Genomic DNA, 22,890 nt, shown 5'->3' on the forward strand with positions numbered 1-22,890 from the left:
AAGCGGAGCGGCGATTGAAGCAAACACCCCCACAGACACAACACACACAGCGCTCCTGTTTTCACGTTCGGGGGGCGGGCGGGGGGCATCACTTCTCGTCTCGCGAGATTCCTAACATGTCAAGGGGGGGTCGAGTTCTGGTCGAGGTGCCTTGGGACTCTGGAGTCTTCGTCACTGACTCACATTCTTGTATGCACTATGACTATGCATCAATGTTTAACAACACTAACCCTGGCGTCTCTGTTTGACACATTTTCTTCGAAAATACAGATATAGATAGATGTATGTACAGTACAGGCTTGAGGCCTTGTGTGAGGTTGCAGCAGTCCTGCAGTTTTAGAATAGGATGAAATGGGGGGGGGGGTCATCTTATGTTCTCCAGGTTCTATGTTCCCCAGTCCCACTTACCTTAGGGTTTATGGTTATGTAATGTTTAGGGTTTGGTTTATTCGGTCACATTTACTATATGAAATCGTGCATTTCCCGTCAGTCATTCAGTCAGTCACCCGTCATGCCTCGTGACATCACGTGACATCATCAGGGATGGAGATTACAATTTACAATTTAGGCATTTAGCATCCCTGATGTCATCAATATTAAGCCCATATATGGCCCATATATGGCCAGCAACTCTACATCCTTAGATCTTCATATATGGAGCTGACCTGTTCTGACATTCCATATGTTGATCCTTCCCCATCCATCCTTCCTCTTCGATGTCTCCCTTTTGACTGATACCTGTCCATTTAAACTCTATAGTACAGCGGCTAACAGCCATATTATGAGAGAATCTTTCACAAGGTGATACAAGCGTGACATTTGGCATGAACATGCCTCTGGGTCATCTCTTTAACTTTTTAAACCGAGCCAACGAAAAATCCAATATGGCGGTCATTTTTCAAGATGGCCGCCAAATGAAAAAGGCGTTTTGTGGCGGTTCTGGACAACCGTGGGTCCGACCGACTCGACACCGACACTGCACTCCCTGTGGGGGTGTGGAACGCTTGTGTCAAATTTGAAGTCGGTGGGGCGAACGGTTCTCGAGTTACGTGGATTACAGACATACAGACACGTGCAATTAGGAGATAATTCGAACGGTTGTTCACTTGGTGATACAAGCTTGACATTTGCCGTGAACATTCCTTTGGGTCAACTCTTTAACTTTTTAAACCGAGCCATCCAAAAATCGGTCATATTTCAAGATGGCCGCCACATCTAAATGTTAGTCTATGTCTACATTTCTTACAAATGTTAGGAAATATTTCACCATTATAGATAGATAGATTTTTATTTTATTTTGTATTATATATTTTTTTAATTCTTTATTATTTATTCTTTTTTTTTGTTTTTATACTGAAGTGGCTTAAGTGGATAGTGGCTATACATTAGTGTTTCATTAGTGTTTAGTGTTTCATTAGTGTTTAGTGTTTCATTAGTGTTCATTAGTGTTTCATTAGTGTTTAGTGTTTCATTAGTGTTTCATTAGTGTTTAGTGTTTCATTAGTATTTAGTGTTTCATTTAGTGTTTCATTAGTGTTTAGTGTCATTAGTGTTTCATTAGTGTTTAGTGTTTCATTAGTGTTTCATTAGTGTTTAGTGTTTCATTAGTGTTTCATTAGTGTTTAGTGTTTCATTAGTGTTTCATTAGTGTTTAGTGTTTCATTAGTGTTCATTAGTGTTCATTAGTGTTTAGTGTTTCATTAGTGTTTCATTAGTGTTTAGTGTTTCATTAGTGTTTAGTGTTTCATTAGTGTTTAGTGTTTCATTAGTGTTTCATTAGTGTTTAGTGTTTCATTAGTGTTTAGTGTTTCATTAGTGTTATTAGTGTTTAGTGTTTCATTAGTGTTTAGTGTTTCATTAGTGTTTAGTGTTTAATTAGTCTTCATTAGTGTTTAGTGTTTCATTAGTGTTTTAGTGTTTAGTGTTTCATTAGTGTTTAGTGTTTCATTAGTGTTTCATTAGTGTTTAGTGTTTCATTAGTGTTTCATTAGTGTTTAGTGTTTCATTAGTGTTTAGTGTTTCATTAGTGTTCATTAGTCTTCATTAGTGTTTAGTGTTTCATTAGTGTTTCATTAGTGTTTAGTGTTTCATTAGAGTTTCATTAGTGTTTAGTGTTTCATTAGTGATTAGTGTTTCATTAGTGTTTAGTGTTTCATTAGTGTTTAGTGTTTCATAGTGTTTAGTGTTTCATTAGTGTTTAGTGTTTCATTAGTGTTCATTAGTGTTCATTAGTCTTCATTAGTGTTTAGTGTTTCATTAGTGTTTCATTAGTGTTTAGTGTTTCATTAGTGTTTAGTGTTTCATTAGTGTTTAGTGTTTCATTAGTGTTTCATTAGTGTTTAGTGTTTCATTAGTGTTTCATTAGTGTTATTAGTGTTTAGTGTTTCATTAGTGTTCATTAGTCTTCATTAGTGTTTAGTGTTTCATTAGTGTTTAGTGTTTCATTAGTGTTTAGTGTTTCATTAGTGTTTCATTAGTGTTTAGTGTTTCATTAGTGTTTCATTAGTGTTATTAGTGTTTAGTGTTTCATTAGTGTTCATTAGTCTTCATTAGTGTTTAGTGTTTCATTAGTGTTTAGTGTTTCATTAGTGTTTAGTGTTTCATTAGTGTTTCATTAGTGTTTAGTGTTTCATTAGTGATTAGTGTTTCATTAGTGTTTCATTAGTGTTTAGTGTTTCATTAGTGTTTAGTGTTTCATAGTGTTTAGTGTTTCATTTTTAGCGATTTTTAGTGATTTCGTGATTTATGGGGGGGGGGATTTTTAGTGATTTCGTGATTAGTGATTTAGTTAATCTGTGATTAGCGCTCCTCTGTTCTATATGTACCATTTTCTGTCCTCTTTTTTACGTGGTTGCCTAAGTGGGGTTTCATATTATGTGTATTTAGTGATTAGTGATTTTAGTGATTTTTAGTGATTTAGTGATTTTTAGTGATTAGTGATTTTAGTGATTTAGTTAATCTGTGATTAGCGCTCTTCTACTGTTCTATATGTACCATTTTCTGTCCTTTTTTACGTGGTTGCCTAAGTGGGGTTTCATATTATTTGTATTTAGTGAATAGTGATTTAGTGATTAGTGATTTGAGTGATTTAGTGATTTTTAGTGATTTTAGGGATTGTGTATTGTCTTTGGTGGCGTCGCTCGGCCAATCCAATCAGGGATTGTGTATTTTTGGTGGAGTTATTCGGCCAATCAGAGTGCAAGTTGGTAGCTTGCTGCGTATGTCGGTGGCCCCTCGACCGATTGTATTGGCTCCGTATGTTAATGGCGTCGCTCGGCCAATCAGGGATCGGCTGATGTTACGTAACTTTGTAGTATGTATGTTTATCTAAAAACGGACGTAACCAATTTGAGTTTCAAAGTTATATATAGGGAACTTAAAATATAACTTAAAAAGTCCATGGATGCTGATAGTGTTCGTTTCTAGTTACCCATTTGCCAAAGAAGCTTCTATTTACCCACTTGCCAAAGAAGCTTGGAATTTACATTGGGAAAGAGAACATACATCACATAGGCAAGATATCCTCTCACGTTGGGTGGTCTAGAACAGGGGTGTCAAACTGGTGGCAGAAGGGGGGGAGCGATGGTAAGTTGACAAGAGTCAAATAAGTTGCACGCTCTGCTCGCTCACAAGTAGGCCAACGTGTGCAAAGCGCAAGTTGGCAGCTCAACAGAGTGCATTTCTAGCGCCTGGCGAAAACTAGAGTTCTCCAACAGGCCCGAATATTAAGGCCCGGCCCCGACTGGGCCCTCATCAAACCCTGTACCTACCCCCGCTGCAACCCTTAGATCTTGATCTAGATGTTGATCTGATCTCATCAAACCCTGTACACTCAAGACACGCTCCATATATGGCCAGTACAGAATTCATTCCATATGTTGATCTGACCCCCCATGCCAGTGCACCAGCGCTCGCCCAGCAGTCTGCTGTCACCCAGGCGGATGTTTATCTGACCCCCCATTCCAAAGCGCCAGTGCTCGCCCAGCAGTCTGCTGTCACCCCACGCAAGACCTACGCTGTAGACGGTATAATTACTTGAGGGCGAAAGTTGCAGGATTTCAGCGGAAGTACCGCTCAAGGAAATTACGTTGACACTTTACAAATCAGTTTACATTCTCTGTGTATGAAACAAGTGTTGTGATTGGTCAAAATCGTATCCGGGAGAAATACATCTGACGGATGTTCCGGCTGACACTTCTGCCGATACCGCCTCTGCCTTAGGTTGTGACCAGTCTTTTCTCTTCGCAGATGAGTAAGCCTGGGGCCGAGGCTACCGTCACCCAGGCGGATGTGAGGTTGCTTCTCGCCCTCAGGCGTCTTACTGGTTATTGTAAGCAAATAACCTTTTTTGCAGGGTGAGGAACATAGAACCTGGAGAACATAGGCACGGTCCCAAAATAGGACTTGGAATCCAAGTTATCCAAGCCTTAGATAACCTAAAGGGATGCATATTTTAAATATTATACTGATGCATTCACAAGTGTTGTCACTTGCTTGTTCCCCTCCACAGAACACAAATAGAGGGTATGCGTGTGACATCATCATCATACCCGGAAGTTATGCGGGAACGCCTACTGAGTGAGTGGCAAAAAAAACTTTCTGACCTTGACAGCCCATACATCCAAACAGAAAAGTCCTATTTGATTGCATTAATGACTTTAAACAACATTAAATTCACTTTGCCACTCACTTTGCCACTCGATCTGCCATTCACTTTATGCATGAGCATACCCTCTATAGGCCTAAATTATGTCAACCATCCAGCCATTCCAGTTAGGCAACACTAGCATCTGTTCTTGGTTCAACATTGCTACACTATGTGCCTGAAAATGAATGTTGGTACAGTACACAGAACACACTCGGGTACAGGAGGAACCAGCGGGTCACATATAGACTAGAGGCATCATCGTAAACCCTTTCCCAGATTAAAACCCTTCCCATACATTTGTCTCATCTCTAGTCTGCACTCTGTCTCCCTCTTCTGGTTCATTCAATGTAAATACATTCCTAATCCTAAATACAAATTGAGAAGACCAGACATCATTTACCATAGATAGACCATTTAATGAATTTACATTAGATATACAGTGAAATGAACAACAACAACAAAATTCTCCAGCTCCATGTCCGTTTTCATTATTGCAGGGCATACCTTATAAATGATTGGTGACAACAAAGGGATTAACATTTGCAGGAGGACGCCATGAGTCTGAGGTCACCCCTTTTACCTTTGTAAGCAGCGGGGCATAACCTGCCCTAGTTAAAACATTAACTAACTTGCTGTTTCTGGATTCTATTTTCATACTTCGTCCACAAATGGTGTGCTGATAAGATGTCCACTAGCTGCCATTGTTTTCTTGCTGTCCAGAAATTTCTTTGCAGCCTGGAACAAGGGGAAAAAATAGGTCACTTAATAACCACTTTTCTATATTGACAATATTAGTGTGGTCAAATATGAAAGTTTTGACTTTTTTTTAATTAAGTGTATCTCTAAACAGGGATGTGATCAGGGCATCAGTGAGGGTAAAATACTCACATTGACCACATCAGCGTGGGTGACAGCATCTATACTTTGGAGAACGGCATCAGGTGACTGATAGGATCCAGTGGCCAAGGCTTGGGCTCCAAGCTCCTCAATTAGGCCCTCAGAGGTCTCGATGGACATCAAGTACTCCGATTTCACCTGGTTCCTACACATCGAGGTCAACAGAAGTTAGACAAAAAAAATACATATAATAGTCCCTACGAGAGCCATTGAGAGTAGAGATACGACACTCCCATAGATACATGAACAATGTGATCACAATGTGGCCATGGGAAGATCAAAGTGAGCCGCAGTGGCTGAGGGGTAGAGTGGCTGGATGGAAACCATGAGGTTCCCAGTTCGATCCCGGACTCCGCCAGAATTAGTGTCCTTGAGCAAGACACTGATCCCAGAATGAGTGTCCTTGAGCAAGACACTGAACTCCTAATTGCTCCCTATGTGCAGGTTGGTGCCTTACATGGTTTCCTACTAGCCTTGCGTAGCAATACTAATATCACTGTGTGGATATTAGTCTCATCCCTCTCAGCATTAGATTTTTTTCCGCAATGTCCCGCCCCATATTTGCATACTGGGTACTGCATAGGGTACAGGCTATAACCCTGTTGGTTATAGCCTGGTTCCAGACGAATGAAGTCCTCACACAAAGAGAGGGGCCAGACTTAATCTGCCTGGGCAATATGCATTGCAAAGGCATATGAAGGCTGGCTACACAAGGCTAATTTCCTCCGCCATTAGTGTATGAATGTGTGGGTGAATGGGTGAACACAATCCATGTAAAGCACTTAGGATAAAAGCGCTTTATAAATGCACCAAGTCCATTTACCATCAAAGAGCATCATAACTACCATGGGACTGGTCCCTACATCAAATGAGTGACATTCAATGAGGTGTGCTGATAATGAACTGAGAAAAACACGTTCCAGAAAAAAAAGCTATATTAAAAAGTTCAAGTTCAGGTTCAAGCAACAAGTAATACACATACAATAATAGAAACAACTCAGATGTCTGCTGGAAACCCCATTTGTGATTGACCTGTGGCACTCACTTTGCTCTGGTGATGTCAGCCTCGGTGACGTTTCCCTCAGCCAAACTCATCACCTGGGCAATGGCTGCCTTGATCACCTATACAGAGATGGATGGCCAGTGTGAGTTAAGTGAAATACACTAATGGGCATTTTGCTGCATCTTCATTCATCTTGGAGTGCAATTTAAAAGCTGGCACTCACCTCTCCTGCAGAGTCAGCTTGTGCAATGGTGTACACTCCAAAGAGCCCAGAGTCAGAATATGTGCTATGGAAGGCTGAGGCCTGAAACCGTAATACAAAAAACATGTATATTTTGTTTGAAACAACACACAGCCTAATAATGGCATGGCCTCCCTATCTGATCATTAGCCATCGATAGTAAGTAATGATGAGTGCCGTTTGCGAATGAAGCTGTGCAAATTAAAATGTGGTTTTGAAGGGCGTGGCTGCAGCCGCTGCACTATACAAGTTGACAGCTTTAGTGGTGATGTTAACTAGTGTGGTGACAGTCTGCATCTCATTGCAACAAATGAAAATAGAAATCTGGTGGTCTGGTGGTCCAGAGTTCAAAAAAGTGATCCACAAAAATACTAGTATTCAAGAGACAAACACGACAGTGAAACCTCACATCAAAGGGCTGTGTGGTGGCTTTGGCGATGCCTTGGCTCAATTTGCTGATGCTGTTGGAACCCCTCTTTACATGTGGGCCGGCTCCCAGGATCCTCTGCAGCACACTGAAGGCATTAGCCTCTGCTGAACCGGCCACGGCACCTTCACAGGCGATCAGCGCGTGTACCAGGCTATCGTTGTTCTGCATCCGCAGCTCACCTACACACAAAATGTACCGTAACAACCACCTAAACCAGCGTGTTCCAAAACCAGCGTGTTCCAAACAAACATGTGCAGTGAGCTCAAATGTACTTTACTGTATAATCATTATATTAAAAAGCATGCTACATACATGTACATACATCACTGTCACTGCAAAATGGGGATTTTACCTCCACGGTAGACAGCTTTGGCCCCAGGTGCTCCAGGGCCACTGCGACCACTCAGGAACCCCTCGCCTAACTGCCTCAGAACTGAGTGCTTCACACCTGGACAGAGAGATAAGAGAATAATAACATTTTAGCCTATAAACAGCATATATGTGGAATATAATCATTATGTGTGATATATGGTCCCACAGAACAGATAAAAATGTGTGCCTTTCACATACTGTATACACAGAGGGACTGAGATCAAGTAAACCAACTCCTACATGATACCATTAGTACAACTCGTGATCTTTTGTCCACATACTGGCATCTAGCATAAGCCCAACAAGCCCAGTAAACAGGCAGGCACGGGTATGCACACATGTGTTTATTTACAGTAAACAAACACAAATTAGATACAATTCTTAATTGAGTCAGCCAGTCATTACCAAGACAGCATCACAAGAGGGATATTCTTCAGAAAGACAACAGCAACATGGAAGAAATGACTTATTTGGTGAGGCTACAAAATGAGCAATTTATTAAGAAGTGGACGCCCTTCGCACACATCGAGATTTAACATTACCAAGATGTATTTCTACAAAGAGATTATGAATGTTTAATGTGATATGATTGTACAATATGTGGGTAGATGCGCACTGTGACAGTATTTATAAAACATATGTATGGTACGTTCTGTAACTCGCATATACTATTTATCATTCTCTTTTCTTTCTTTTCTTTCATGTCTGTTGACTGAACTACTCGATCAGATGTTGTCTTTCATGTTTACATTTCTTCACTTTATTGTCTCCACCAGGCCGAAGGCATGGGGAGAGAGTATGTTTTGCACTCCGTCCGTCCGTCTGTCCGTCCGTCCGTCTGTGAACAGCTAATCTCCGGCATCGTTAACCCGGTCGATGCCAAATTTCGCACACACACTCCCTGGATGCTAACGATGAACCTCTGCCCCAAAATTTCCAGAACGGCCTGTTATAGCACCACCAGGAGGCCGCTTTGTGCAAAAAAGGTTTTTGGACAGTACACCTACAGATTTTGTCCAAACATCACGCAAATTGGTACACAGTCTCTCTAGAGCCATTCAACGAAACGGGTCTTTCAGATTTCTCAGACTCCATCCTGATTGGCTAAGATTGTCTTCCAAAGTTCGCAGGAGTGCTCAGTTTCAAACAAAATGCTGCAAATCATGAACACATCGTGTGATTTCCGTGAAATTGCGCACGCACATTCCCACTAGGCCGAGGAAGAAATGCCATGTGAACATTTTCAACTCAGCCTCATGGTGGCGCTATAACTGGCCGAAAAGTGTTTTTACCTCCAACTGCACGGATTTGTGGATAACTTTGTATGCCAACTCCCTAGAGGCCAAGGAAAAACCTTTGCCTGGAATTTTTCACATCTGCTCTTTATAGCGCCACCAGGAGGCCATTTTCTAATATTACTCCTTCAGATGTTATCCAAATTTCACACAAATCGGTACACATGCTCTCCATAGTCATGTGATCAAGACGGGTTTGTTTTATTTCTCATAATCCACCTTCATTGCCTACGATTGGCTTCTAAACTTTTCAGGAGTAGCACGCTTTGTACCCGTTTTGTACAAATCGCCACAACTACTCAACGCAGCGTCGGATTGCGGTGAAACTGTGCATGCATATTCCCACTAGGCTGAGGAAGAAATGCCAGTTTTCAAATCAGCCTCATGGTGGCGCTACAACAAGCCCACACACACACACACACACACACACACACACACACACACACACACACACACACACACACACACACACACACACACACACACACACACACACACACACACACACACACACACACACACACACACACACACACACACACACACACACACACACACACACACACACACACACACACACACACACACACACACACACACACACACACACACACACACACACACACACACACACACACACACACACACACACACACACGGTGGAGACCTGTGCCCAGAAGGGCACTTTTTCTAGTTATTGTTAGTATTGTTAGTATTATTATTTTTCAAATGTGTTACTTTTAATGTTGCTGCTGTCTCCTTGGGGAGACAATGTGAATTTTGTATTGAGAACCTAATGATGCTATGCTGTGCATGTGTATAAAATGTATTGTCTACCCCGGCAATGACAATCAAAACAATAAGTTGAAAAAAGAAAGAAAGACAACAGCAGAGCATGGGTTGGTATGTCTTTAGGTAGTCTCGAGTAGCTAGACAGAATCTCAGATATCTGCCTACCGAAACGTCTGTGGACATCTAAATTCGATATACTGTAGGGCTAGAACAGCGGCAACCACGACTGCCACCTCCTACAGCCATTGCTTTGAAAACAAATGACACCACAGTCCAACATAGTCTTTGCATTGGTAATTATATATATTTTTTTAAATCTCTGAATTGTTTCACTGAGTTTTATCCCATACATTAGATTTTGATAGGCGGAGAGCTCCAACCGTCTAGCTACGTGAGACTACACTTTAGGCAATAGCCACTCACCTAGTCCTACAAGAGCCATTCTGCCAGTGGTGAAATTGTTCTCAACAAAGGACAGCAGCTACAGGGAGGGGACAATAAAGAGGAGGCACGGTGTGTAAAACCTATATTTGGTCACAAACACAAGGTACACTGCAACAAAACTAAATAAAGGTCCTGAAAAGGCCTTAAATTGGTCTGAAATCACTTGTTTTGAGACAAATTTAACACGATGAGAATGCAAGTCAGTTGCTTATTGCCTCACTTCTCAGAAGGCAGAGAATGTCTGTGAAATAAAGCTGACTTCCAGGACCAGGGTACTGAACTATTTTCCTACTTGAAGGTACAGAGCACACACCTGTTCAGGGGTAACTTGGCCGACGCTGAATTCAGGGCAGTACAGGGAGTTGGATAGGGCATTCTTGTACGCTGCTTCATGCAACTTCTCAATAACTCCTGCAAGAGATAGATAAGCAAACCACATCCCAGCCAGAAGTCAGAAGGCTATGTTCAGACAGGAAGCACAAATATATATATTTTTTAGCTTATCCAGATTGGAAACGAATTGGAGTCTGAACTCTGAAAATCAAAAAACATGACGAGACCGATTTTGAAAATCAGATTTGAACCACATTACTACAGTAGCATGGGTTGCACTTCAAATCTCATTTCTAAAGATGCGTCTCAGAAGTATGTGTACGTCATTGTAACTTGCCGGAAATACTAAATAGCATAACAATAACAATGACACTCTAATCCAGGGGTTCTCAACGTTTTTGGCCGGGGACCCCCGGAAATGCTTTGGCAATGTCTCTGGGACCCCCGCCCCGCCCCCTCCCGGCCCCCAATATAAATTGACTGCTACAATAACCTTAAACCATTTTGGGCGGGAACCCCTTTTGGTGTTTTAAGCATTGTTATAATTTAGCTATTGAAAAATAGCAGATCTACAAGCTTTTTTTTTTTTTTTTTGAAAATAATTTGGGGACCCCCTAAAATAATTTGGCGACCCCCCGAGGGGTCGCGACCCACGGGTTGAGAACCCCTGCTCTAATCAACAAATTCCATAAACAACATGATGCAATGCATGAAATTATGCTTTCGAAGAATACATTTCAATGAGGAAAATCATCGTACAGATGTACTAGGAGGCTAGCTGACCTATCTGTGGATACTGCTGAGCCAGGACCATGTCTAGCTTCACCCTGGGGGTCAGGTCTTTCACCTCCCATGGTCGGAACTCCTGAGCTGTGGTCACATCGGCCAAGAACTCTGCCACTGTATGTCTGGAGGGTGGAAAGAGACACACAGACAGAAAACATATTGTTATTTTCATCAAACATAACAAACAGCAATCACAGTACATTGTTAGCTTGTAGATTCATTTCAGAATATATACAATCCAATTTACAACCTTTATTTGCAAATATAAACATAAATTAGCAGCTCAGAACAGTTCAAACATGCGACATGTGTGTTTGTAGATCTATGCTATTTAAAAAAAAATGTTGATCGCATAGTTCTTAAGTGGTTAAATGAGCGAGGGATTTCTGCAGATGGAAGCAGTGACTTCTACCCTTGATTCTTATCAGTAATCTATGAGGCATTTTGGCAATGGTCCAAAGCAACTCACTGCAACACCAGTGAAATACAACCTCATTTACTTTAAGCAATGTGAGTTGTATTATATAGAAATTTCACGAAATACCTTTCGTTTATGGGTAGGTTTCCTTCAAAACCTAGCTGCAGAACATTATTTTATGTACTCCCAGGACAGAAAAATCTAGAATTTTCGCTGTCCTGGGCTCTAAGGGTGACGTAGGAAGCCACGCCTATCCCGTATAGATACCTGCGTGGCTACGTCAGCCCTCATTCAACTTTTCTTCTGCTAAGCTGCGAGAACGAACTTTAACATTCCAGTGTGTGCAGGGTAATATATCTCGCAAACTCGGCCGAGAGATTAATTCTTTAGGACCGTGAGATCTCTGGCACACTCTCGAAGCAAACAGAAGGATACTTCTCGAGAAAAAAAGCCGAACTTCGACACAAGTGAGTTCTAGGCAACTTGTTGCTACGCTAGCTTGTCGAAAAAACAGCTCGCGCCTCTTTTTCTCTCTCGCTAAAGCTAGCGTTTGTTAGCTTAAAGCTATCGATAGTTAGCTTAGCGCTACTAGGCAGATACGCCTGTGGTCTACTATTACACGCCACGAGGAAGATAAACCTGTGGCTGTTAAGCACTCGGACTCCTCTCTCTACAAGCAACCATGTCGCTGACGAGGGAGACCCAGCCCGGGGAAAGACGCCATCGAGGACAGCCGGTGCCCGCCGACTGTCAAGAAGGCCCCAAACAAAAGACGTGCTCCACCTGGGGATGCGGGAACACGATGTCGGGCAAAGACGGGCATGACGAGTGCATGTATTGTCTCGGCCTCACCCACACCCGTGAGTCCATGGAGGAAATCGGTCCCGTTTGCCTCCATTGTGAGAAAATGGACGACGACGTCCTAAACAACAGGCTCGGACGTGTCCAAAGGTATTATGACAACTTTGCCGCCCACGGACTCCGAGAGAGGAGCCCCACTCCTCCCCCGCGACGAGCTCGCATACAAGTCCCGCCAAAGGGGCTTTGGCCCCGCGTCACCGGAGAGGGACAACGAGCTACCCCGAGACAGAGGCTCGACTACTCGGGCAACAGAGCCCCAACCGGAGCCTCTTCTTCAAGAGCAGCACCTGCCGGCGCTAGCCGAGACAGGTACGCTACTTCAGCCTCTGCAACCAGGGCTCACGAGGCCACTGATTACGAGGCTCATGGCGCGAGGCCAAGGGATACCTTCGCACCGCGCCGCTCTTCCCCAGCTCCACGTGCTCGACAACACGTCGTGCAGGCCACCATTGAGTGCCCGCCCAGACATACAGCTAGACGCAGACAGCCTGCCGTTGCACCCAGCTATATGGTGGACCGCCTGGACCCTTCCCCAGACCGCGCAATGTCTCCCGGTGGGGAGCATTGGACTACCAGGGAGGAAGGGGAGCTTCGTGATGACGAGCTCCCTTCCTTCCAGGAGCAACTCCAGGACTACCACGTCCTGGACGAGGCCTACGCGGACGAGCGAGATGGCCATGATGACCTCTCCCCCGGGGACTACGTCAGCACCACTCGTCGCCCCTTCGACGACCTGGATGCCATGGACATACAGGAGCACCAGCAAGCCAGGGCTCCTGTCCCCCCGCCTCCTGTACCCCCCATGGATGACTCCAATATTTACGAGATATACAGGAAGGCTAGTGCACGTTGTAACCACACATGGCCTAAGTCAACTGTCAAGGTACTACCATGGGAAGGCAGGACTGATGAGTCCGCCCCCCCCCCTGCACCTAGAAGACAGAAGCTCCCTATGGCACAGGGCTTCGAGGAGGCCATGATGCACGCCTGGGACGAACCCCTCCTGAAGGTGGATTTTCCCAAGGCCAGCGCCAAGGGGCCCAACGACATACCAGATAAACAAACCCTCGCCATAGACTTCATGCCAGCTATGGACAAAGCTATAGCGGCCTACCTGGCCAACCCTGCAGCTCCTAGAGTGGATCACCACGTAAAGGAACCGCAGCTCCTGTCCAGCAGCGTGAGGGAAGCCTCAAAACTGAACAAGTGGCAGTATGCACACATGTCCTTCGTGGCGAAGGCCCTCAATGCAGGAGCACTTCTCCAGGGTTCCATGAAGAGCCTCCTCATTGAGATGGGACAGAAGTCCATTAAAGTCCAGCTAGCGGAACTGCCAGAAGACCTGGCCGAGTTACGCCGCCTGAATCACGAGATGGCCACCCTCCAGAGGGACTCCACTCTCCACAACGCCAAGGCAATGGCATGTTCCATCCTCCAGGAGAGATGGCGTTGGGTCGATCAGACCAGCGCCATCTCCCTGGAGACAAAGAAAGAGTTTGTGGCTGGAAATATCCACCCAGACAGTATGTTTAAGGACGCTCTGGCCAAGATGTCAGAGACCATCCAACAGCTCGAGTCCTCCACCAAGACGATGAAGGCGCTCGAACCGCTGGCCAACCAGGCCGCCCCGGTAGGCCGCCCCAAGGCTAAGAAGGCACCCTGGAAGGCCAAGACCGATGACAAACCCAGGTCCCAGGACCGGAGCGGAGATAGACAGCGACAGCCTGCAGGCCGAGGCAGAGCAGACCGCCGCACCTCTCCGCCGCCCTACAAGGCCAGGAGCGCTCCCAGAGGCCGAGGCCAGGGGAAGCGCAAATGACCTGCCCGGGCCGGGTCATCTTCCCCACCACACTCAGAGTTCAAGGCCAGAGGTGGGGATCACAGATCTCACCTCAGAGCCTGCGCTGAAGCGCTTAAGGGGGCCTGTACACAGTGCTGTGAGCACCGTTGTACAGACCCCGAAAATTGTTATGTGCAATTCACATGTGTATGTTTTTCCACGTTGTTCAATAAAGAAAACAAAAAAACAAAAAACACAAAAAACAATAAAACCAACTCTGAAGGGCATAGGCCCAGTGGGAAAGATAACCCACACTGTGACAGCTTTAGCTGTCACAGGCAAAAAACTCCACGCCAATTTTTTCCAAACTCAATACCGAAAAAATTCACTAGAGGGAGACATTTCACACAAAGTAAGTCTTCCCCTAGGCAGGCCATGCACCACGCTGACAAGCACAGGGAACCCTTTGTCACGTCATCTGTCACAATGGCGGATATCCGGGGCTTCCCCGTGGATAATCCGTACAATTCAGACAGGATACAGGCTACAGTTCGCCTCGAGACCGCCCACTTCCAGGAAAATTATTTTCTCAGAAGCGAGCGGGCAAAAGGCCGCCATTCTGCAAGAGGAAATCAATTCATTAATGCAGAAAGGCGCCATCACAGAGGTGGCCCTCGACCAATCAATGAACGGTTTTTACTCCCGCTATTTCTTGGTAAAGAAAAAGGGGGGCGGACTCCGTCCCATTCTAGACCTGAGGGCATTGAATCGTCACTTAAAAAAGCTGCGATTCAAAATGCTTACTCCACCAGTCCTCCTACGCCTAATTCGCGAAGGGGACTGGTTTACATCAATAGACCTGCAAGACGCATATTTCCACATTCCGATTTACCCGCCGCACAGAAAATTTCTGCGCTTCGGATTCAGAGGAAAAGTGTACGAGTACACAGTCCTTCCCTTCGGAATGTCACTGAGTCCCAGAGTCTTCATAAAGTGCACCGCGGCAGCTATCGCTCCGCTCCGACAGCAAGGGATCCGTCTCGCTACATACGTAGACGACTGGATCCTACTTGCAGACTCTCCACGAGAAGCACTGTCGCACACACATCGTGTGCTCAGCCACCTCGACTCGCTTGGGTTTATAATAAACCACGAGAAGAGCATGCTTATGCCAACACAGTCAATAGACTTTATAGGCATAACACTGAACTCAATCTCTTACACGGCCCGCCTGAGCCAAGAGAGAATAGACGCAACACTGCAGTGCGTGGCGTCATTCAAAAGGGGACGCTCGATTCCTTTTCATGCATGCCTCCGGATGGCGGGGTTAATGGCCTCTGCGGTCTATTTAATCCGCCTAGCAAGGCTACATATGAGACCTTTCCAACGATGGATAGGCTCTCTACATGTACCAATGCACCGTCGGCACCAGAAGGTAACAGTAACATCACAATGCATACTAGCCCTTCAATGGTGGTCAGACAGGAAAACCCTCTCAGAGGGCGTCCCCATGGGAAAGCCTCTGATCAGGAAAGTCATCACTACAGACGCCAGCATGACAGGCTGGGGAGCCACGATGGAAGGACTCACAGCCAGAGGTTTATGGTTGGGGCCACTACGTGCCCTTCACATAAATTACTTAGAGCTCATGGCAGTCTTCCTCGCCCTGAAACACTTCGAGCAGCGCATCCTGGGTTGCCATGTCCTAGTCAGGACAGACAACACCACGGCCATGTGCTACATCAACAGACAAGGTGGACTCAGGTCCCCTCGTCTTCATCAACTGGCTCAGAAACTGATCCTGTGGTGCAACACACGCGTCCTCTCAATAGTAGCGTGTCACGTCCCAGGTCTTCTGAACACAGGGGCAGACCTGCTGTCCAGAGGACCTCTCCGCTACTCAGACTGGTCACTACACCCTCATGCAGTGGCCCAGGTCTGGAGCAGGTTTGGGAAATCCAAGGTGGATCTCTTTGCCACAGAGGAGAACACGAAGTGTCCCCTCTTCTTCGCAATCAGGGGACCATCAACGTTGGGGCTAGACGCTCTGTCACACCAATGGCCCAAAACCCTTCTCTACGCCTTTCCCCCGCTATCCCTCATCAGCCCCACTCTGGACAGAGTGAGGACTCAGGGTCTGAAGGTGCTCCTAATAGCCCCGTCGTGGGGGGTCTGGAGGTCGGAAATAACCCCTCTCCTCTACGACCAGCCGTGGAGAATTCCCCTTCGAGCGGATCTCCTCTCTCAAGCGAGGGGGGAGATCTTCCACCCTCACCCCCAGGACCTAGACCTATGGGTCTGGCCCGTCAAAGGGTGATGTTGACTGCCGTGGGTCTACCTCCGAACGTAATCGAAACGATTCAGAAAGGCAGAGCCCAGTCAACAAGGGACCGTTACGACACAGCCTGGCGCGTCTTCGAGCATTGGTGCTCACGAAGACCAGACCAAACAGTCCCCTACCAGGCCTCAGTGATCGACGTCCTGTCATTCCTGCAGGAGCTTCTAGACAGCGGTCTAGGCCTCTCCTCAGTCAAGGTCCATTTGGCGGCAATCTCTGCCTGCCACCCAGGCTTTGATAACCAGACGGTGTGGAAGCACCCGCTGGTAAAACAATTCATGAAGGGTGTACGCAGGGAACATAGGACATGCAGATCCCTCGTTCCCTCGTGGGATTTGTCCCTGGTTCTAAAGGCTCTGGCTACAGCACCCTTTGAACCACTACAAACCGTGAGCCTCAAGCTCCTAACCCTGAAGGTGGCTCTCCTGATCGCACTCACGACAGCAAAAAGGGTCAGCGACCTACATGCGCTCTCGATCTCTCCAGACTGCATGAGGTTCGATGAGGGGTCGACCAAGGTCACCCTAAAGGCAAACCCCGCCTTCATTCCCAAAAATGCTCTCTCAGTGTGTGTGCCAGTGAACCTACAGGCTTTCCATCCCCCGCCGTTCTCCTCTGACGAAGACAGCAGGCTTAATTGCCTCTGCCCAGTCAGAGCTTTACGCATATACGCGGATAGACTGGCTCCCTTCAGACAAGGAAGCCAACTCTTTGTGTCCTGGGGTGCCAGGACCAAAGGAAAGCCCGTCACGAAGGTCACTATCTCTAACTGGATAGTGGAAGCCATCCGTCTGGCCTACACTAGCCAAGGCGTGGATTCCCCTCAAGCCCTGAGGGCCCACTCCACAAGAGGTGTGGCAGCTTCCTGGGCACTCTACAAGGGTGTCTCCATTCAGGAAGTCTGCACAGCAGCAAGCTGGTCTACACCCTCGACTTTCGCCACATACTATAACCTAGATGTGGCAGCGCCTTCGCTAGCGCACGCGGTCTTGGGGGCCGCTGCTCAGTAAAGCATCAGGGCAGCATAGCGCTGCCTCCTGCTCTCCACAAGGACTAGGTTCTGGACCCAAAAGGGTCCGAGCCCCTCCCAAAAGGTTTACCTGGGACCCACTGGAAGTTCAGGTCACGGGAGTTCATAAAGTCCCATAAACGAAAGGTATTTCGTGAAATTTCTATATAATACAACGTTAAAGGTTACTTTAGTAACCACGGTTGTATATATAAATTGAACGAAATACCTTTCGTGGAACGCCCTTCTGTTCTCTAAAGCAGAAGAAAAGTTCCGAATGAGGGCTGACGTAGCCACGCAGGTATCTATACGGGATAGGCGTGGCTTCCTACGTCACCCTTAGAGCCCAGGACAGCGAAAATTCTAGAATTTTCTGTCCTGGGAGTACATAAAATAATGTTCTGCAGCTAGGTTTTGAAGGAAACCTACCCATAAACGAAAGGTATTTCGTTCAATTTATATATACAACCGTGGTTACTAAAGTAACCTTTAACGTTACTGTCACTTTCCCTTGCTGTTCAAAAAGTGTTCATCTTCAGAGAGAAAGTACTTCTAATCAAGCATAAACTCAGGTCTATACTATTACTAATACTATATCTGTATATATACACACATGTCTACTGCAGCGGTTCTCAAACTTTCTTGTCTTAGGTCACCCCTGTACATAACATTTTCATCCAAAGCACCCCTGAATTTCATTGTTACTCTATGGAACCTTGCATTGATGTCATATTAAAGTATGTAAATCTGTAAATCTTTCCCAGTATGTGTTACGAGAAAACTTGAGATTAGAAGTCTGCATCTCGACAAGATTGATTCAGCATCCCTATTCTGGGGGGAACACTCACCAAAAGAAAAGGTCTACAAGCTGTAGACCTTCTTCAGGCCTGAAGAAGGTCAGTAGACCGCAAGCATGCAGCAATAAATTGATTTTGCACAGATTTGAGTGTGCAGATCTTATTATATAAGATAATAAAGAAGACCTGATCATATCTTTAATTAAAGCAAATTGCATTACATTAAATTACTTCAATGACATTGAATAACATTAATAATATCCAGTATTACATTCATAATATCACTCAGCAGAACCGCACATCACCAGTGCACCACTCACATTTGCAGTGATGAGCAGCAGCAAGCACCAAAAGGTTGATGCCAAAAACCATCACTTTAACCCCAATTGGACAGATGATTTAGCCTTGCTTTGACCATCTCTGGCCAACCATTATCAACTGGCCCCTGCCTTGTTGCCATTTCCCTAATGTGTGGGCCTCAGGTTAAGCCGTTTGAGTACCCCTGGTGTATCGTGTATGACAGTACTTACAGATCGTCTCTCAAGCACTCCACTGAGTACACTATGGTCTCCCTCGTTGACGTCACACTACATGGAAACACAGGATACCATTGGGGTTAGTGGGCTGGGCTATGAGAAAGTCATGAGTTGTTGGTGTATTTATAGCTTATAGGTTAAGTGGGGACATGTGTATGTGTAAGTGAGAGACATTTGGAGTAGTACTGCAAGAGCTATCATGCCAAATAATTGCCATTGGTGTACTTGCCTGTACATTTTATTTTATTTATGTAAATTTGTATTTTTTAGTCTTAAAAAATAAAATCTTTAAATTAATTTAACGTCTTTAATTGCACCCAGGAAGGCTAGATGCTAATTTATGTACCTCTAATGGGGATCCTTTAATAAACACACTAACGACTAACCTCAAGCTGCCCCCCAACGACTCCACGCCACGACAGATCCTCAAGGCTGAAGCACCCTTCGTAGTCTGCAGATGACAACAACAACGTCAAGAGAGCCCACATCTTCCCCCAGCAACAGTACCAGTCTAGTTAACAGAGCTCATTCACAAAACATAGCGAGGGGAGTAGTGAGTCACTGCTCTCCCTGACTGAATCACACAGTGTGCATTACCAAGCTGGCTGCCAACCGCAGTACATGAGAGACCCCCTGGTTCTCCACAGTCTCATATCGACTGCCAGCTTTCACATACACACCAACGCTGCACAAGGGGGAGTAGTTCTCCAACGATGCAATTACTAGACCATTTGGAAGCTTGGACACCTGTGGAAATAAAAGGAAACGCATCAAACTGAGAGGCAAACAACTGGGCAACTTATTTCTGGATAAAGAATCGATGGAATAGGTCAGGATGGGATTTAGAGACAGAGAAACCTGAATACCTGCAAAACTCCCAATACAATATCAAAAGTATTTTGGTGCACAGCTTCACAAATGAATGTGAAGAGAATGAAGCCAGCACACTGTAGACTGTAAATAATTAATGTCCTGTCAAAAAAAATATATAGCTTCACCAGGAAACGTAACAGATGTGTTTCAACTATTCAGCCTTCATCAGCGTTTAGATGGATTTATATTTATATTAGGAGATTTAGAGACACCAATGATATGTAGTGTATGACAGCCATTTGTGATCGAGTGCACCCTTTTTCATATGTGTTCCCAGTTAAGAGGCATTCATTCAAGATGCACTAATATATTGCCAAAACAATTATACCTTTTCCCGGTGAAGCATTTAGGATGCAGATTGCTTTTTGTGAATTTGTTGAAGCAGGGTATTGATACTGGGGAATGTTTTACATCAAAAGAGAGATGATGTATAGGGGGTTGGCTGGGGGGGTTGCACACGCAGATTAGACACACCAACGGACCGACATGCGGAAACAACGGTCGTACATGCACTGCTCCAGAAAAAATATTTGATCGATCGATAAATCCAATAGGAAATTCAGGTGTCAACACAGCATAAAATGTTAAACACGTTCTGCTAGATGCAGATGTGGTATAATTTAGAAATGGTGGGGGAGTACATTTTCAATCATTTTTGAAGATGTGCGTACTGTAATTCAGGCCAGCAGTTTGTGTAAACATGAGCAGTACCTACTGTACCTGAACATTCTGAGGAGGGAGGGGGGCAGCGGGGGCTTTCTTGTGGCCGGGCTTTGGTTCCTCAAATGCTTCAGTTAGAGCTTTGCTCCTCCTGGCAGCAGCAGCATAGCATCGTTTCTGTGGAAATGACAACATCAAATAAAGTTGGTATATTTCTCCTCTGAGGGCTATTAAGCTGTGGATAAAAGTGGACAAAAGTTGTGATGTCCCAACTTCCAAGTCAATAACCAAATCTGATCAAAGACATTTTTTAGTTTTACACAAAATGTTCAAAAATACAAATATGTGAAATAAACAAACATCACCAGCTCTTTAATCATGTGTAGTGTACACTACACTTATGACAGCTAAACTTAACACTGCCTCTCCACACTCTTCTGCAACTCTTATCACAAGGGTCATGAATGTGATTCAATCTCAACCTTACATTTTTTTAAAGTAAGTATTAGGCCACTGACCCCCATTTGATACAATTTGTATCTCTAGGACACCAATTTACACTGTAAAATCTGTGACTTGCAACTTGTAACTGTAAGGGTCCATTTGGTCGCACTCGCACAGTTGAATCCCCAAACGCTCCATTCCTAACTCCTAACTAGTATGAATCATTCAGCTGGGGACCCCCTGGAACACACTCAGTGGATCAGGGTTCGAGTTGCCGGTAGAACAGCCGGATGGGAAAACCGTAATCCATATTATTAAATAAATATCCTGTGGGAGCTACGAAACAGTGTGCGGAGTCGGACTACTTCTCCTGTACGTATCTTTTTGTTCAGCACTTGAAAGTTTTCTAGAGATGTGCGTACTTTCCTTTGGATTCCAAAACTGTAAGGTTCCCAGTTCGATCTCAGGTTCCCCCAGAGTTAGTGTCGAAGTGTCCTTGAGCAAGATGCTAAAGCAGCTAAACCCCTAGTTGCTCTCGAGGCACCAACCTGCACTTGCTTTCCTCCGCCAGTGTGAACTGATGGCGAACTGAAGTATGCACCATTTACAATTTAAAAACAACTGCCTGTGTAGGCTTCAGTAAAATATAAACACAAAATTGCTGATATTTGCGTCACCCTTGTTGAAAACAATGCATTTCAAACTTCAGCTTGTCACACTCCAGGGCTGCATGAACAGTGCTCGAGTGCTGTTTTCTGACCACTCAATTTATGGTGTGACTGTAAGACTACTACAGCAATTAAAGCTCCACTTACTTTACTTACCTACCGTACGTCTTCATAGTTAAATTATAGTTATCATTATAGTTATACAGTTAGTTTGAGGCTGACTGGAATAATAACCTCTACAATGCATTATATCAAACAGTTGTACAGTTAATAGTTATACTAAAAATGGGTTTTCATGCTGGCTGATGATCATGTGCCAATGACCCAGTCAAGACCTGAAATGAACCAGAACACTACCAACCAGACTAACATGATGTATAGCACCGTTTCACCAACTATAAAGATGAATAACCAGACATGCTGTACATCTGCCATGACAGCCAAAGGACATACTTGTCATAAATATATTTTGACATGCCAAAGGCTCAAATAGCATGACAGTAGTTCTGACTGAATAGTGAATTTAGTTCTGTCTGATAGAGAAAAGAATAAGGATATTATAGTGTTATGGTGGTCTATATACATTTGTAAAACAGGGTTGTATAAAGCCATGCAACTTATATTAGTCTAGGGCTCTAGGCTTACAATATCAGTGTGTTAGTAAACAGGTTCTGAAATGACCTTCAGGATCCAGTTGAGCTACAAACTCAACACACGGTTTCAAATGACACAATAACACAAACGGTCTTATTACATGCGTCCCGAATGTCACCTCAGGTGGTCAGTTGACTAGACTTTATGTACGAGAGAAAGGTTCATGGAGTGCAAGTTGAACTCTAGTCTATCATAGACAAATCATTCCCCACTGGAAAGCTAACTAGCTTAGCTAAGCTAGCCACTGGCCAGCAGAATGTAGTCAGGGATGTCTTCAAAACAGCAGCTGCTAACATTCACACAGTTGAAATGGAACAGGTCGTAGGAACTGAAGTAAAATGGTGAAACACACAAGACTCACAGAGACATGGTGGGTTAGAGCTCTGAATCCTCTCATGACTCCCAGCTCTCTCCTTCAGCCGCTGCTAAAAAGACAGAGGAGGAACTGATGTCACTCGCTGCTACCCACAATCCACTGCTCTACTGTACAACCAATCAAGCCCATCATGCACCCAATCATTCATACTGTAGATTCAGAACATGGTTATGGTTTCACTACAGCTAAAACATGCAATGGAACTGTTTGTTATGATAATGCGACGCACTAATAC

General features: G+C 44.7%; 1 protein-coding gene across 1 annotated transcript; it reads right to left on the minus strand.

The window, feature by feature from the left end:
• Positions 1-5,039: 5,039 nt before the first annotated feature.
• Positions 5,040-22,780, minus strand: uqcrc2a (ubiquinol-cytochrome c reductase core protein 2a). Its single transcript, XM_079520594.1, has 14 exons — positions 22,641-22,780; positions 20,574-20,690; positions 19,578-19,727; positions 19,367-19,431; positions 18,975-19,031; positions 11,239-11,363; positions 10,436-10,533; positions 10,102-10,159; positions 7,572-7,667; positions 7,199-7,398; positions 6,772-6,852; positions 6,591-6,667; positions 5,537-5,690; positions 5,040-5,383 (listed from the first exon to the last, which is right to left on the minus strand). Exons 1-14 carry the CDS (start codon positions 22,674-22,676, stop codon positions 5,300-5,302), a joined length of 1,398 nt encoding a protein of 465 aa, XP_079376720.1. The 5' UTR covers positions 22,677-22,780; the 3' UTR covers positions 5,040-5,299.
• Positions 22,781-22,890: the final 110 nt, after the last annotated feature.

Source organism: Electrona antarctica, assembly GCF_951216825.1.
Source record: "Electrona antarctica genome assembly, chromosome: 14".
In the NCBI taxonomy this organism is placed as follows: domain Eukaryota; kingdom Metazoa; phylum Chordata; class Actinopteri; order Myctophiformes; family Myctophidae; genus Electrona; species Electrona antarctica.

What these genes read in the sequence shown, in the direction of transcription:
- uqcrc2a (XM_079520594.1), bottom strand. Translation starts at nt 22,676, where the DNA reads ATGAGAGGATTCAGAGCTCTAACCCACCATGTCTCT. An exon ending in TCGTTGGGGGGCAGCTTGAG is followed by an intron (nt 19,032 to 19,366) that starts GTTAGTCGTTAG and finishes GTTTCCATGTAG; the next exon opens with TGTGACGTCAACGAGGGAGA. An exon ending in TCAGCAGTATCCACAGATAG is followed by an intron (nt 10,534 to 11,238) that starts GTCAGCTAGCCT and finishes TATCTCTTGCAG; the next exon opens with GAGTTATTGAGAAGTTGCAT.